The 18,192-nt window shown below is 37.4% G+C and overlaps 1 protein-coding gene across 2 annotated transcripts in view; it reads right to left on the reverse strand.

The window, feature by feature from the left end:
- The window catches only part of Zfp91 (ZFP91 zinc finger protein, atypical E3 ubiquitin ligase), a 40,670-nt gene that overhangs the window by 19,716 nt on the left and 2,762 nt on the right, over window positions 1-18,192 (reverse strand). For both annotated transcript variants that reach the window (XM_076560502.1, XM_042283596.2), the window contains exon 2: window positions 16,111-16,139. In XM_076560502.1, the coding sequence (XP_076416617.1) occupies window positions 16,111-16,139 (29 nt within the window). The remainder of the gene's footprint in view (window positions 1-16,110; window positions 16,140-18,192) is intronic.

Genomic DNA, 18,192 nt, shown 5'->3' on the forward strand with positions numbered 1-18,192 from the left:
TAGATAAACATTAGCTCATCTCACAGATAGAGAAAAGAACCACTAACAATTAAATCCTCAACTCCTTACCTTCAACCTGGGTTATTTACACAAGACCCTAATTTAAGAGATTTACTGCTCACATTCCTGGGATGAAGTTTTAGCCATTTGCTAGATACTGAGTTAAGGCAGTTACTTCCCACTGACCCAAGGAGATTGCCTCCAGGCCAGGTAGGCAACAGGTGCCAAGCTTCTTTCTTGTGCAAATTAAGTTTTTACTCCTCCTCAGCCAGGTGCTATTCCTAGATTTTCTCCTCAGCAATTACTCTGAGTGAAAGTGCTTTTACTAACCAACTACTACATGCTCTGCCATAGGTTGCTTAGCCACCTAATATATGTCCCCCTCCCTATCAGAAAGCAGCTGCAGCTGGGATGAGTGGGAAAAGTGGCGCCAAAGACAGTTTACTTTCTTGTGAGTTGACCCCTAACATTCTACCTAGCTATTTCTAGATTATAGTTTGAGCACAATAAATTCCCTAATTGGTCTTAGGCTTTAGTTGCCCCTACCAGAGAACTCCCCTTGTGGGTTGTAATTGGAAGCTGACAATTAATTGCTTTATGTGTGGGTCCTTACCACCTCTCTCTGAGACCCTGAAAACTTCAAGCCTCACATTGCTTTCCAAAAATTTACTGTGTGGATATATATATATATATACTGGTTCTCTGAGGGCACTGAGAACAGGATTGATGGAAAAGAACAAAGATGAGGATGGAGATGGAAAGAACTAGGTAGAATGATGAGAGAACAGCAAAAGGAACTGAGAGCAGGAGGGACCGAGAGGAGCTAAGTAAGAGAGCAGAAAAGAAACTGTGTAGATGGAAATCGCCATAGAAGAATACAGCGAATGGACTAAAGAACTCTGTGCTTAGATTTACTGACTATCCCTCAGATTAGAATCTTCAGCTGGTTGGTAGACAATTCCGCGGACCCTGGGAGCAAACAATAGGCTGGACCTATTATTGTTCGCGTTATGAACCTGTAACCAAGCTTCAAGTAAATGTTTTCCTTTAAGAGAGTTGCCATGGTCATGGTGTTTCATCACACAAAAGTGGTAGGAGGTATTCCTACAATACCACTTAGGCTCAGATAGAAGGATCATGACTTAAGGCCATTGGGATTATAAACAAACAAACAAACAAACAAACAAACAAACAAACAAACAAACAAACCCAAAGGCAATTGCCCACTAGAACTGAATGGTCAGAACCCTCTGCTGAAGACACCACATACTTTGGTTACAAGACAAAAATCAAGGTGGAACTGAATTGGATGCTTTGCCTTCTGCTGACTCAACTTTATAGGGCTGAAAGGTGCTATGCACACTGCTGAAAAAGTCATCAAGTCTCATTCAGTTGTGGACCCTGCATTCTACAATACTGATCTACAATACTGCCAGACATGATACACCCATTTGTATAATAGTGGCATAACTGTTACAGGGGTAATCAATTGCTTTTAATTGCTTTCTGACCTGGATTTGAGGCTCATTCCATCAGAGGGAATCCATGCTTATTAGGGACAACCTGGTCAAAGTCCCACAGCTGGTTGGGAGGTGGGGTATGTTGTAGGTGCGGAAACCTATTAGTTGTTTTCCTAACCAGACATGTCACATTGCTTTCATTTATGTTTACATCTAGTGATTAGTGCTTTCTCAGCCTTGATTAGACAAGTTTCTTTTTGCAGTGAGCAGTAGGTTAACATAGAGACCCTTAACTGGTTAAAGTGCTCAGAATAAGTGATTGTTGAGGGCTCAGCCACTGTCCAGGACATCTATATTATCTACTCCAAGGCTTAGGGAAGGGAGGGAAGAATATAAGAACCAGAATATGGGAGACTGTGTTGTAAAATGCTATGTCCTGAATCTGACATGGCTACTGCACTCATTAAAAAACAAACAAACAAACAAAAAAAAAAAACAGTGGCTGTTGTTATCTGCTAAGACTGGGATCTTCAACACAAGGTCTCACTTATCTCTAAGAAGGCAGTTAATGCTTGCTGGGGTAGGGGCAGCAATACTGCCCTGGGACATGGCCACTCTACAAGTTGCCCTTGTACCAATGCTCATGCAAGCAACCCTAATTAAATGTTGTGGTATGCATCTATGTACACACACACACACACCCCAATACTAAACCAGCACTTATCCTAATGTTGCTACTCTATGTAAAATACTTTTCAATGCCAAACAGTACTTTATTTACTAAAAATGCATGTAAAATAGATCCAAGAAATTAATTCATGGAATTCTCACCATTAGCTCTAAGTTAAATTAAGAAAGTAGTCTCAGAAAGAGAACCAGAACTCGGGGACACAAAAAGAACGATAGTTCTGGATATTTCAGTAACGTAATGTTGCAAAGAATTACTTAAAAGGATTTTCCTAACAGGAATGCCTTTCCTTGATGCTAAATTTTACTTAGAATCACACCATGAGTTTAAATTCATCTGTACAATAACTCCATGGTAAAGTTTAGTTTCATTATTATTCTATTTTAGGCTCTGTAAAGACACTGTATTCAGGCGCACAAACAATTTTATATTATCTTACATTTTCTCACATTTTTAGGGAGAATGAAATGAGGTGGGTTATCCTCTTTTACACAGCATTGAAGACTTTAGCACTAGCCTAAGTATCCAGAATACGTACAGCTAGTAAATAAAGGTAGTTTTTATATTTAGAAGCAAACCCACATGGACAGTAGATACCCTTTTAATAATTTCACAATGTAAAAACATTTCTAAAATAATGTAAAATTTAAGGTAACATCTGACTGCATAATTATAAAATATAGCAAAAGTTAAACAGGAGCAAAGTCTATTTAATAATAGCCTACTAGAAAAATGACACCTCAGAAAAAAAATTACAGAATGGGAGAAAATATTTGCAAATTATGTTTGCTACAATACTTTAAATACATAAAATGCATCTTTCAATTTAACAAAAAGGCATATAACTAGAAACGTAAGCAAAAGACATGAACAAACATTTCATTAAAGCTAAAAAAAAAACAACCCCAAAAACAAAAATTAAAACCACATGCAAAGACACTCAAAATCAGTCATTAGTGAAAAGCAAATCAAAAGCCTGATGAGACCATAATTTAATACTGACTAGGATGGTTATAAAAAAGAAGAGTGTTGGAGAGAATCCAGAGAAACTGGAACCCTTGTACAATGCAAACAGATGTAAATCAGAAGATTCTCAAAACATCAACACCAAATTATATATGATCCAAGAGTTCCTAGTTTGTGTTATGATTTGGATATAATGCCCCACCCCCCAAGACTCAGGTACTCAAAACTAAGTCTTTTAGTTTCAATAGCTTCAATGCTGAGCCTTGACAAGCAACAGAATCATGACAGCTCTAACTTCAGTGAATTAATCCACAGATGAATTCATGCCTTAGTAGACTGTTAGGAAGTGGGCCTTCCTCCTGGCTGCTATAAAGCATTTTTCCTTCACTGTAATAAAGTGGCAGCCTATACAATGGGAAGATTTTTACAAACTCCACATCTGATAGGAGGACTACTACCCAAAATATATAAGGAACTCAAGAAACTTGATCTAAAAAAACCAAATGATCTAATAAAAAAAATTGGTTACAGATCTAAACACAGAATTCTTCATACAGGAAACTCAAATGGCTGAGGAACAAAGAAATGTTCAACATCCTTAGTCATCAGGGAAAAGTAAATCAAAATTACTTTGAGATTACATTTTACACCATCAAAATGGCTAAGATCAATAATGCAAGTGACAGCTCATATGGCAAAGATGTAGAGTAAGAGGAATACTCATATATTGCTGGTGGAAGTGTAAACTTGTATAGTCACTATAGAAATCAATATGGTGATTTCTCAGAAAACTGAGAAATCAATCTACCTCAAGATCCAGCTATACCCTTCTTCGGCATATACCCAGTGGACACTGCATCCTACCATAGGACACTTGCTAAACTATGTTCATTGCTGCTCTATTCATAATAGCCAGAACCCTGAAACAACTTAGATATTCCTCAAGAATGGATAAAGAAAATGCACATTTACACAATGGAGTATTATTACTCAGTATTAAAAAGTATGACATTGTGAAATTTGCAGGCAAATGGATGGAATTAGAAAAATCATCCTGAGGTAACACAGACTCAGAAAGACAAATGTTGTTATGTATTCACTTATATGTGGATATTACCCATTAAATAAATGATAACCAAGCTACAATCCATAGATCCAGAGAAGTTAGGTCTAGGGGGAAACATGGATCTTCCTGGGAGATTTATGGGTGGACTGGGGGTGGGAGTGGGGGGACCAAGTGGGGAGGAGGTGCAGATGGGTTGAGGAAAGGAATTCATGGAGACAGCTAGATTTGAGGGGCATCTGAGGGGTGGTATGGAAACCTGGAACAGTGGAAAGTTCCTAAAATATATGATGGCAATCCTAATGAAGAAGTATCTAAATAATAAGGGAAACAGAATCCCAACTAGCTATTTCTTGTCACCAAATGAAGCTTCCACTACTGGGACGAGATTACATCCAATTGCATTGTGGATGAAAGGGGCCCCATGGAAATCCCTAAACAACCCAGTCTGTTGACATGGAAATCCCTAAACAACCCAGTCTGTTGACAATGGTTTGCTCTTCTTAAATTGATAGCAAGACCCCATTACTGATGACAACTTCCACATAACTCATTGAACATGGAGAAGATGAGCTGGTACCTACATAGAACCTTTATCCCTATGTTCTAGCGTATGTGGTATGGGAACGTACTCTGCAGGCTACCAAAAGAGAAATGTAAACACCAACCTAGACATAAAACCTTTGATCTACAATGGTGGCCCGCCTGGAAGATTACACTAGGGCAATGGTGGCACAAATCTGTGAGAATTATCAACCAATGTCTGGACTTAAGGCCCACTCTGTGAGATGGAACCCATACCCAATACTGCTTGGGTGACCAAGAACCAGAGACTAGATAGCCCAATGATCTAGGGTAAAACCAAACACTATTGGTGTAAAAAAAAAAGAAAGGTAACAATAAAATGACTCCTAATGATATTCTGCTATACTCACTGATCAGTTCCTTACTCAGTCATCATCAGAGCAGTCTCCTTCTACAGCATATAGGAACAAATACAGAGACCCACAGCCAGACATTACAGAGAGAGACAGATCTTAGAACACAGCTCTAAATGGGATGTCTCCATCAAATCCCTCCCTTCAGAGCTCAGGGAACCCCATGGAAGACAAGGCAGAAAGGGGATGGAAGATACCAGAACAAGGCCCCTTTTAATCAATCAAACAAAGGTCATATGAACTCAGTGACTGAAGCAGCAAGTACAGGCCTGACATGGAAATGCACCAGGTCCCTTGCATATATATTATTAAAGCTTTCAGTTTAGTATTTTTATGGGACTCCTGAATGTGTGAACGAGTGGGTCTCTCATTCTATTGACTTCTCATGGGCTCTTTTCCTTCTGTTGGTTTGCCTTGTACAACTTCAACAAGATGTTTTTTGTTTTATTTTATTGAATTTGGTTGTTATCTCTTAGAAGCCTGTTCTGTTCTAATGAGAGTCAGAAAGGGAATGGATACAGATAGGAGAGGAGGTAGGGAGTAACAGAGAGGAGCAGAGGGAAGGGAAACTGTTATTCAGGATATATTGTATGAGGAAAGAATCTATTTTTAATAAAAGGGGAAAATAATTATGACTCACTACAGGCCCAGAAACATAGGCCAAATGATAATAGATGCAAATCTTTGAAACAAGAAGCCCAAATAAATCTTTCCTATTTGTAAATTATTTTCTTAGCAATTTTATCCTAGTAAAGACAAGTCACATGTCAAAATGTGAAAACAGAGATTTAATCAAACAAATGCTTATATAGAAATTATATATTATCACAATTCATGATGGCCAAAATGTGTCAATAACCTAATCAACATTAAGATTGTGTATCTAAACTATGAGTTACTTTTGTGTCTACCTATCAAAAAAAATGGCCAACACAAGGGAGGAAAATTTACCTTTGCTCAATTTCAGCTCATTATGGCAGGAAGATGTGGCAATAGATGCATGAGGCAGATTCTCACATCATAGCACGGACTGAAGAAACATAAATTGCAGCTAGAACCAGGGACAGGTTTAACTTTTTGAGGTCTGCTTCCAGTAACCTAATTATATCAGGCAGGCTCATCCCCTGAGCCTTCAAGATAGTGTGAGAAGCAGGAAAACGTGATCCTTAAAAAAAAGTGTGCTATGCAATAAACACCAGACACAAAAGTCACACATTATGACTCCATTTATATGAATTATTCAGAAAAGGACAATCTAGAGACAGATAGTAGAAATTACTATTTGAGGTAGGGGATGGAGTCAGGACTGGGGAGAGGAAGAATATTACTCTTAAATAGTATAGTGATCCTCTTTGGTGGTAATGGAAACATCTGGAGTTTAGACAGGAGTCCATGGTTGTACAATACTGTAAATATATTGTCTTAGTGTTCAATTACTGTGAAGAGATGCCACAACCAGGGCAACTCTTTTAAAAGAAAGAATTTACTTGGGCTTGCTTACATTCTGAGGCTTATTTAGTCCATTATTGTTATGGTGGGAACCATGAAGGCATGTAGACAGACATGGTGCTGGAGAGGTAGCTGAGAGTTCTACATGAGGATCAGCAGGCAGTAGGAAGAGTCACTGGGCCTGGCTTGGGCTTCTGAAACCCCAAAGTGCTGTGGGATGTTCTGTATGGCAAATGTGTTGTTCTGATTGGTTAGTAAATAAAACACTGATTGGCCAGTAGTCAGGCAGGAGGAAGTATAGGCGGGGCAAGGAGGAGAAGAATTCTGGGAAATGGAAGGCTGAGTCAGAGACACTGCTACCGGCCACCATGACAAGCCCCATGTGAAGATGCTGGTAAGCCACGAGCCATGTGGCAAGGTATAGATTTATGGAAATGGATTAATTTAAGCTGTAAGTACAGTTAGCAAGAAGCCTGCCACGGCCATACAGTTTGTAAGAAATATAAGTCTCTGTGTTTACTTGGTTGGGTCTGAGCGGCTGTGGAACTGACGGGTGAGAGAGATTTGTCTTGACTGTGGGCAAGGCAGGAAAACTCTAGCTACACCAAAGCCCACCACCAGTGACACACTTGCTTCAACAAAGTCACACCTACTCAAACAAGGCTATAGGTTGATGGTGGGGGTGGGGATGGGGGTGGGAGCCAGAATAGCTAAGGTGAAAGAAGACATTTGGACAAGAGTGGTTAGTTTTATGAACTGAGGCAAGATATTGACACTAGCAACAGGAATGTTTTTTTCTAATTCTCCTAAGCAGCAAGACGAAGCTAAATAGAATTCCAGGAATTACAGCCATTTGGCCATGGTGAAATATATTAGATGGGGCATCCCAATATTTAGTCCTCTGACTTTCAGGTTACTCATTTATCTCAGGCTTAGAAAAGCTAAACACAGCTAATATCTGGTTCTTTGCTGAAACAGGATGTTTAGTTGAGTTAGAAACTGGTGTAAAAGTCTTTTTAGATCTTAATTGTCTTATGGAGAATTAGCAAACCTCAAATACCCGCCTAGTGCCAGCAATTATTTTTCCCATTTCTCTAAATATAGTTCACACTTCCTTCAACAAACCCTACCAAATAATTATTTTTTCATCTTTACAGACCAAGGGGAGGGAAGTAAGTAACAAATTTCCTCATGCTCACTCATACATTAAGTTATGGAGCTCACAACTGAAGAGTACAGTACAGAAAAGTCCAAAGTCTACATCCTTCCCACTATAGGTACTTAACCACAGAAAAGAGGAATGAACATGAGGGGTCAATGTAAACTTCCTTTGGATTTGATAATTTACAACTAGACAAGGGCCAAGATCCAATCTATAAAATGCAGTGACTTAAAAAGACCCATAAGAAAGATATACATGATATTTATGTTTTGAAACACAATGGGAAGAATTTTTTTTCTGTGAACACAAACCAGGAGAAAAGGTGATGGATTTTCAAACCACAAGAAATTACATGACCTACAATCTTGTCCAGGTTCACTTAATCTTTTCCTTTTTTTCCTGTTTGTTTTCTGTAGGTAAAGACAGGCCAGTCTCAAATTGAGTATTTGTAGTTGAAGATGAACGAATGTAATCCTGAGTGCTGAGATTTAGGTGAGCAACACCATTAATATAGGGAGCTGGGAACTGAACTCTGGAAATGCTTCTAGCATGCAAGACAAGCTACCAACGGAGCTGCATTCTCAGCTAGATGGTTCTCTTATTTTGAGTTAACTAGACTCTATTTGTGTATATATGTTAACACTTAAATTAGATCTTCTAGTTATCTTTGTTTACTACTATTCAGTACAAAAACATAAAAAAGTATAAACTTAATAAACATACACACTTTTTTTTATGTGATATTAAATGTTTAGGACAAAACAACCCAATTATCATAGTTCCTTTGACTTTCATAGTACAACATTAGGTACATTAGTTCTGTTTTTTTTTTTTTTCCCTGAGACAGGGTTTCTCTGTGTAGCTTTGCGCCTTTCCTGGAACTCACTTTGGAGACCAGGCTGGCCTCGAACTCACAGAGATCTGCCTGGCTCTGCCTCCTGAGTGCTGGGATTAAAGGCGTGCTCCACAACTGCCCGGCTAGTTCCGTTTCTTAAAAAAGCACCAAAAGACTGGTTTTGCTTTCTCTTTAAATGTAGCTCGTAATTTGTGTTCATTAATTTAATGGCCTCTTTACCTGACAATTAGCTCAATGTTTAATAGATATCCCTGCACTCCAAAGGATAAATAAGTAACAGATGACAGTGTAACATGAATTGCTAAACGATCTTATTTAAAAAAAACAAAAACAAAAACAACAACCCTGGAGCCAGATATTGGGGTGAAAGCTGAAAGATCTCTTTTTTTTCCCTTTGAGACAGGGTACCATGTAGGCCAGCTGGCTTGAACTCTACATAGCTATGGTGGATCTGAACTCCTGATCTTCCTGCTTCTGTCTCTCTAATGCTGGATTACAAATGTGCTACCACACCTGGCTTCAGATCTGCAGTGTTTACACAGAAGCAGGGCTTGATGGCAACTCTTGTAATCTTAACACTTAGGAGGGTAAGGCAAAATGATCCCACAAATTTGAGGTCAGCCTAGGCTACACAGGAAGACCTTGTCTCCAAAAAGATGAAACAGTGACCTAGGTTTGGGGACAGTGTGGGGGGATAGAAAGGAAAATAGGGAACAGATATGATCTTATTTCCTTGTATATTTTATGACATTCTCAATAAGGGTAATTATTTAAAAAAAAAAACAGAATCAGGTGACTAGCAACGAAATAGGCTATAAGGAACAGCTTGTGAAGGAAGGGCATTAACATTGGAGATGTAAAAATTCTATGAAGGTGCCTATGATAGTATACAAGTCTAGTGATGTATTATACTGTAAACGTGACATAACTGAGAGAGACATTATCACTTTTATAGTTGTACTTTCCCTTTAAAAGCTACCTAAAGGTTGTCAGGTAATAATGCGTGTCTAGTCATCTAAAAGAAATTAGCCACATGCAAGAGAACCTATAACTAGGCAACAGCTGCCATACATGCCAGATGGCCCTTTCCGAAGTTATCTGATTTCACAAATGTCCAATGAGTCCCAAAGAATAACAATTACTCACCCATTTCAGAAAAATAACACATTATTTTTAAGACACTAAATTTAGTGTGGTTTCTCATCTAATTCAATAAACCAATTTTAAATTTCCTTATGTCTCAGTGCCTTCATTTTTAAATGAAAGGTTAGGAGAAATAAGCTCTAAAATCATATCTAGCTCATTGATATACTCTTCAAATTCCAAGAGGTTAGATGGAATTAAAAAGGTATCAGATTTATCAAGGTTTTAGGGTGCTCAGGAGACTTCTTGTTCAACAGAATACACATATATTTTGTTTCAGCTTGCTTTTAAAACCACTAAAATGACTGTGAAGGGATAAAACTGACTTAATCATAAAGTCAAAAGAACACACAAAGAGCCAGTAGAGCCACATTTCAACATTTTATGAGACTGACTCCAGACAGTGATAAGAGACTCTGAAGGTCAAATGAAGCAGTGAGGCAAATAAGAAACACAGTATGCATTCAAACCATTCCAGAAAGGTTCAATAATTGGAATTACAATGGCATTACTTAAAGTGAGGGTGTAGGGGAAGAATACAAAGAATAAGTTTTCCAAAGTAGTTTGACATTGGTCTGGGTAAGTACATGCCTATATCCCTAGCACCTGGGAGCCTGAAGGAAAAAGAGAGGATTTAGTTTTACTTTTAGGTCTGCCTTGGCAAAAACGAAGAGATTCTATCCCCAAAAATGTTTTGTACACAGAGATCCTATGCTACCACGTGTTTTACTATTTAGGAGAAATAAAACAAAAGCTCACCCTCCAACCCCAGTTAGCAAGATACACAAGAATTTCTCTTTAAAGACAATGAACTGATCAATGGAAAAGCCTTATCCATATTATTCATTTTTATATTAAGACGGTCTAAAACTATGCAGTGCATGCTGGCTTCAAACTAAGATTTCCTTGTCTGCTAGGATTACTATACACCCCTAGGTCTGCATCAAACTCCTACTTTTAAAACCTTCTTGTCCCACATTAATGAGAGAAAATAAAGACCAATTCATCACACACTTCTATTTTGCATTTCCATACTTCATTAAAAACACAAAAGGAACAGCAATGTTGAGAACCCTGTCTTTTGCATACAACTCAAGAAATCTTTGAGAGTATATAGTAATTGTCTTTGTATGCTAATGAACAGACTGTTGCCTAGTAGTTTCTGGGTAGCTTTAGGGCGAACATTACTAAGATTAAGGCACAATGAACATTTGGCACTTTTCTGCCTCACCTGCAGGGAGTCATGTAGTGGGTAGCCATTCCAGCTTTGATCTGGAAGTTCCAACCCCCATTGAGGCTTCGGCAATTGTCACGCCTACAAGGCGGGGCCAAGGGAGGACCCTGGAGACCTGAGGTCAGGATGGGCCAGCTCACTCTCTGTTCCTGGACCCTGGATGGTGGAGGTTGACCGAGCAGAGCTCCAGAGAACACTGCTGGACTGCGATACACCTTCCCCAGACCCCGCGACCTACCTATCCCTTCATTTGTAAATCTTCCTTTTAACTATGTGGAATGGCCTTAATAATTTCACCAATCGAGTCAGGGCTTAAGTTAGCTACCCACTAACAGCCAGCGATTAAATCAACCATACTACTCAGTGAAGCTTCCAGAAACCTCACCCCCTCCAAAAACTGCTTGAGGGAACACAGGTTCCTGGAGTGTGGTCCATCAAGACAGACTTTGTCCTATGCATCTATATGCTTTGTAATTTCCTTACATCCTAATTGTTTCTCCAAGTTCCACGAGTCACTCTAGCAAATTAGTTGGCCCAATGAAGAGAATGTAGAAATATTTTAGTGTTGGTGGGAAGTACTAGGAAAAAAACCAGAGACCTGAGACTGGTATTGGAAGTGGTAAACAAATCTGTGGGCACAACCTGTGAGATGGGATGCTATCCCCAGGTAGGCAGTACTGGAACTGGGTATCAAAATGAATTCAACTAGAGCAGCGGTTCTCAACCTGTGAGTCTCCTTCATAACAGTAGCAAAATCAGTTACAAAGTAACAATGAAAATAATTTTATTGTTGGGAGTCACCACATGTGGAACTGTATTAAAGGGTCTTAGCATTAGGAAGGTTGAGAACCACTAAACTAGAGGAAACCCAGATATTATCTTATACAGAAAAGACCGGCCACTTGGCATACAAAAAGAACAAATCTCTACACAAACTGGTGTTATGTGACCTTTGTTTTGAGAATTTAAGAAAAACAGTTTGTTAGTCCTACGTTGTCAGAACCAGAAATTTGAGGGAAATTAAGAAGAAAACTAAACAATTTACAAGAAAACCCAAACAACAAAATAAACCCCTCTCCAACAAAACAAAAACCTCTATTCACACAATTCTGGAGACAGGAAAGGCTATATAAAGACGCCAGTCCTGCATCATGTACAGGGGGATCACATGGCAAAATCAAAAGAGGGAAACAACCAAGAGTTTAAAAAGGCATAGGTATTTTAAAAGTCAATCCAGTAATGAGGTTTTTTTTTTTCCTTTTTCTTTTTTGCATGTGTGTGTGTGTGTACACTCTGGGGATTGAGACAGGGACACCAAGTTGACTTCTAACTCACAAATGTCCTGTCACAGCTTCCCAAGTCCTGAGATTACAGACCTTTAACAACACATCCAGCTAAGAACAGAAGCTTCATGGTTAGTTAATTCTTAGTATTAATATTTTGTGCTGTAGTATCTAGCTGTTGGCCTGAACACTGATCTAGATCAGTTGAAAGACTTTAAGACTTACGTTTTTGGAAAAAATTCAAAATTCAATCTCAAGACTGTATCAGAAACCCCAAATTTCCAGCCTAGAATTTAGATAAAAAACCAAACCAAACCAAACCAAACCAAACAAAAACCCAACAGCTAACTCAATTTCTTGTTGGCTGATCCTCAGCTTCTCAAAATTCATCTTTAACTGACAAGTAATTATATTTAGTGGTACAGTAAATGATTCTAATTTAGCCTTGTCTCAGCACATACTTCAACTGTATACTTAGCATTATAATAACCAGGCAAGGCTTATTCAACCATCAATCTTGATTTTTCTGTGTTTTTAGAGACAGGGTTTCTCTGTGACCCTGGCTGTCCTGGAACTCATTATGTAGACAAAGCTGGCCTCAAACTCAGAGATCCACCTGTCTCTGTCTCCCAAGTGCTGGGATTAAAGGTGTGCACCTTTACTGCCCAGCCAATTTCCAATTTTTAATACCACATCCCAAATGCCTTAAGAGTATAGCCATGAATAAAATCTCCCGAGATGTCTCTGAAGGCCTGCAGTCCCATGCAGTCCCAGGTCACCCCGCCCCCAGGCCTGAAGCTCCTGTTGTTGCTGTCTCTCCTATGTTCCTTACTATGCTACCCTTGTGTGGGGCCTGCGCCTATGCCACTACTCTCTAGGGTCTGGGAGTACTAAAAACTCCCCCAAAGTGTGCTTTCATGTAGTAACACCTAGGAAAAAGCAAATCCACCCTGCAAGAAACACATGCAGGTGGATCCTTGGTTGCTGCTCTTTTGTTCCAGTCTTTGGTGATTGCCAGCTAAGCTGGAGAAATTTGGAAGTTACAGTCAGAGCATGCACAAAATGTTTGGTGTTTATATTATAAAGCTTCAATTAAGCTAATTAACATAATTGCCAGTTAAGTAATTTACCATTTTTGTATGAGCACTAAAAATGACTTTAACAATCTTGAAATGTCTATTACATTATTACTTACTGTGCTCAAGTGCAATACAATAAAGCACTGAAATGTACTCCTGGAGTCTAAGCAAAACTTGTACCCTATCATCAACAGACCTCCTTCCCCCAACCTCTTAGTCTCTAGTAACCACTCTGCTATTTGTATAACAGAATAATTTACAACTCATGTAACATTAAAGTAATACACCATCATTTGTTTCTCTATCTGGTTAATTTCACGTAATGTTCTCTACTTCCATCTGTAAATGACAGTTTCTTTTTTGCTAAAGAATATGGGGTATTAAGTTATGTAATATACATTTACTTTTTGTTGTTCTTGTTTGCTGGAGAGAAAGCTTTACTTTGGAGCTCAGGCTGGCATGGAATTTGTGGCAATCCTTCTAAGCCATCTGAGGGCTGGGATTTACAAGTATGAGCCATATGCCCATCTATAAACACTAAACAATAAATAAATACTGATAAACTCATAATGAAATTATCAACTCAAATGTATAACTAGTATCAAAAGGAATTGTTAAGTGTTAGTGATAACTAGAAAAAGAACACCAAACTATTGATGGATATAAATTAGCAACCTAATTTGAAAAAATGGTAAGGAGGTTCCTCAAAAAACTAAAAACAGAAACAGTTCAACCAAGAAACAATAAATTGTTGCACTCTAATTCACCAAATTTGGGGGAATGAACTGGTGACTTCTTTGTCAAGTTCTCTTTCTGATTCTTAGAACAGAAAGTAATATTGCAAATACCAGTTAGATGTACTATATTCAAGCAAGACATGATTATTTTTGTCTAGCAAGGTTATTGTTACTACATGAAACCAAAAGATAACACAATAAAGAAAACAAGGCTTAGAAAGTGTTATAGAAGCAAAGTTATAAACAGAATCAACAAATAAACAGCTGGGGACAAGCTGAGAGTTTATGATTAATGAAGCTAGCAGGTGAGTGGAAGACAAGAGTTTCCTCTTTCAAACTGCACTAACATTAGACTAATGAAGACATGAAGGAGATGGGAGTTTGAAATTATCTAGACCCAGAATCAAGTTTTCATCTTTCCCTAGCTGCCCAGTTACCCATCATGCTAGCACTTACAGATTAAAATACTCAAGCACAAATCATTTCCAGAGTAGTTCAAAAATTTTCCTCAAGAAAATCTATTTTCTGCTCTGATGAAAGCAATTGCCTTTAAAAATTTCTTTTAATAAGTACTCTAGTACTCATTACCTATCTATACCTCCCCATATAGTAAGAGCTCCAAAGTGATTTCTGAATAAGGAACACAGACAGACCTTCCACATTTGGCAGATATAATAACACTTTCCAACAAGAACCTTGCTAGACAAAAACAATCATCTCTTCTTCCTGTATTTGAGATATTAGCTTTACAGTCCAAGAATTAGAAAAAGAAATTCGAGGAAAGAACTTGACAAAGATATCACCAATTCAAGTTACTGGTTCCTAATCACACTGCCATTCTTTCAAATTGCATAAAAATCCAATTTTTAAACGTGACTTAAACATCTGCAAAGCATACTTTATAAAGAACAGAAAACTTTTCACTGAAGTTACAGATATATAAAATGTCATTTATATATATTTACAGGCACATACATCACACACACACACACACACACACACACACACACACACACACACAAAGCGTACACACGCTACTAGTAAGCTAAAGCAGGAAGATTCTGAGTTAGCTTGGGCAACACATTGGGGTTGTGTCTCCACCAAAATTAAAGATAAAATAGCAATGCATAATTGAACCTTAAAAACTTACTAGTTAATTCTACAATTAAGTTAACTCCAGCAGTTGAAAACTGTCCATGTTAGATGAGACCAAGAGTACAAACAAGAAATGAAATACAATTAAGGAGTGTTATTTGGCCCAGCTTAAAATTTAATTTTGGCCGGGCGGTGGTGGTGCACGCCTTTAATCCCAGCACTCGGGAGGCAGAGCCAGGCGGATCTCTGTGAGTTCGAGGCCAGCCCGGGCTACCAAGTGAGTTCCAGGAAAGGCGCAAAGCTACACAGAGAAACCCTGTCTCGAAAAACCAAAAAAAAAAAAAAAAAATTTAATTTCAAAGATCACAACTAAGGACTAGAAAAAGAAAAAAAATACAATTGGTGTAACATGATGGAGGCATTTTAAATAACTCAAAGCAAAGCCAGAATGAAGTCTCATATTTAAAAGTGAACATGAGCTTCCTTTTATAATCTAGATAAGCAGAAAACTACATTCAACATCAACAAGTTATATTTTATTTGCTAAACTGTAAATAGAAATGACTTAATGATTTGTTCAATTATTCACCAAGGTAAAAATCTTAGCAAACTTTCCACATTCTTCAAACTGTGAGTCCACCAGCTATCAAGATTTGCCTACACTTTACTATTGTTACACATAATTTTTGTTACTTTTTAAAAAATGGCTAGTTTTAAAAATTGGAGTGGCTTTTAAATTATAACCCATTATTGAGTCTCTAAATTCAAAGACACTGTATTTTTAAAATCGGCTTTCTGTGTCATCAAAACAGATTCTAACTCTTCCAGTAGGCCTACTGCAAAAAGTCACCTTTGAATGGAAAGCACTGAATAATCAGGCTGAAGTGTAGTGCCTTTTCTATTAGACTACAAGACAATCAGAGCTTCCTATATGTGAAGAGGAAGAAGGAACCTTACCTTTATCAGTTGCTATTTTTTCTACGCACCTAAAAGAAATTAAGAGTCAAATGTTAAATAAGTACTTTTTTGTGCATTTCCTTAAAACACAAAAGTATTTATTTTAGATTCATCTCTACAATAGTACAGAAAGATGTTGTTCAAAGCAAATCCTAATTATCAGCAGTGGTAGAAATACCCTATCTAAAATATACTATAGCAACTGTAAACAAGTTTTTAAAATATTGATTAATGTAAACTTAAAGAGTGGCTACCATAGTCAACAGCACAGAAATAGTAGCTTTTAATCACAAAATACCCCAAAGAAAATGTTGCTAATTTTATTAAAAATGGTTATGCAAGAAAATGAAAGTCCTTATTTTATATATGTACAGTAATTAAGACTGACATGACAACATCTAAGATGTGCTCTAAAACACCTCTGTCTAAAAGAGGAGGTAGGGAAGCAGGTGTAGCAAGGATGGTAAAAGATGTCAGTAACTCATCTCACTGACAAATATGGATGTTTTGTTACACTACTTCCTCTACTTTGTATTTATTGAACATTAAATTATTAACAAAATTTAATGAACTTTAAGAGTCCCTATAATTGATCACTAAATCCAATAAAAATTTCTAGAAAGGCAATATATGCACAACTCAGATAAATATTACTTATACTTTATAAATTAAATGCAAGTAAAAAGGTCAAATAGTTATAAGCCTACTGACTTAAATTACAAAGTGATCCCTATGACTTTAATTTGGGATAGCAAATGTAACTGAAAAGACAGTATTGTCAATTTCATAAACCTTCTCCAAACTCAGAAGTAAATTGGCTTCCTATTTCTGTTATAAAGGTACTACATAGTATCTAGCAGCATAAAGATTGCAAATAAACTCAATGTAATTAAAAGATGTTTTGTGAAAGAACAGCTGTCACTGTGCCTAATTTTTAAAAGCTTAGTACTACTAGCTCTGCCACAAACTTCACAATTAACAATTGTGGACAATTGTGGACCACCTTTACTTTAGTAAATGGAGCACTAAAACCATACCTATTGGATGCCTGGGATGTTTTTGAAATAGCTTCTACATTGCCTCTAGGATCCTAACACTCAGGATTCCAATGCTGTGCAACTGAAGCTTTCTAGAAACAAAAAGCTTGTGTTTGTCTGTTCAGAATATTCACCTCATCCATCCTTCTTACTATCCACAACCCTTCAAGCGAACACAGCAAAAATGAAGGTTTATTACTATTTTACTTTTGGCAAAAAAACTCCACAAAGAACTCTGAACTCCATATACTGGAGAGTAAAACAACACTCTTCTTCATGTGTCACTCATCTGAACCTAAAGAAGACTTCCAAAACCATTCAAGGCTTAGTTTAAGAAGGCTATGCAAGAGCTATATTTTAAGTTTAACTCTTATTTGTTAAAGAGTTTTAAAATCTGGAATATACAGATATCCAATTTTATACTATAGAATAAAGGTATTTTGCCTCCTACCCTCGTCTTAATTTGATTCCACTGTTTGCACATGGATATTTTAATTTATTAAAAGCAGAAAAGCCAGGCAGGGTTTTAATCAAAGTACTTGGGAGTCAGAAGACAACAGAGACATCTGTCAGTTGGAGACACAGTATGGTGTATATACATACATACAAAGTTTCAGATAAGGGCTACATAGTGAGATCCTGTCTTCAAAGAAAGAAAGAAACCAGAAAACTCTAAAAGTGACCAAACACACCAAAAAAGAAAAACAAAGCAAAACACATAAGAAACAATAAACCAAAGGAAAAAAATTATATCCTTAACTTTCAAATTATACCACATGCTTCTTGAAGTACATCCACATTTGAAATGAGAATCTTAACTAAAATACAGGAAATAATGAGCTTACTTCTTAAATAACATGAACACAAATTTGTACAAATTGAATCTAAATTCCTAACTACAAGCTATTTAGGTTGTGTAAAATGAGTCTTAGTATTTAACTTTATGCCTTCCTCCTGAACATAGTCACTGAAATTTACTTTCCTGCATTCATATTTTGTATTATTTTAATTCTCAAAAACTTCAATGTGAATTAAGTCGTTATAC

This window comes from Peromyscus maniculatus, chromosome 1 (assembly GCF_049852395.1).
Source record: "Peromyscus maniculatus bairdii isolate BWxNUB_F1_BW_parent chromosome 1, HU_Pman_BW_mat_3.1, whole genome shotgun sequence".
NCBI classification, from domain to species: Eukaryota; Metazoa; Chordata; class Mammalia; order Rodentia; family Cricetidae; genus Peromyscus; species Peromyscus maniculatus.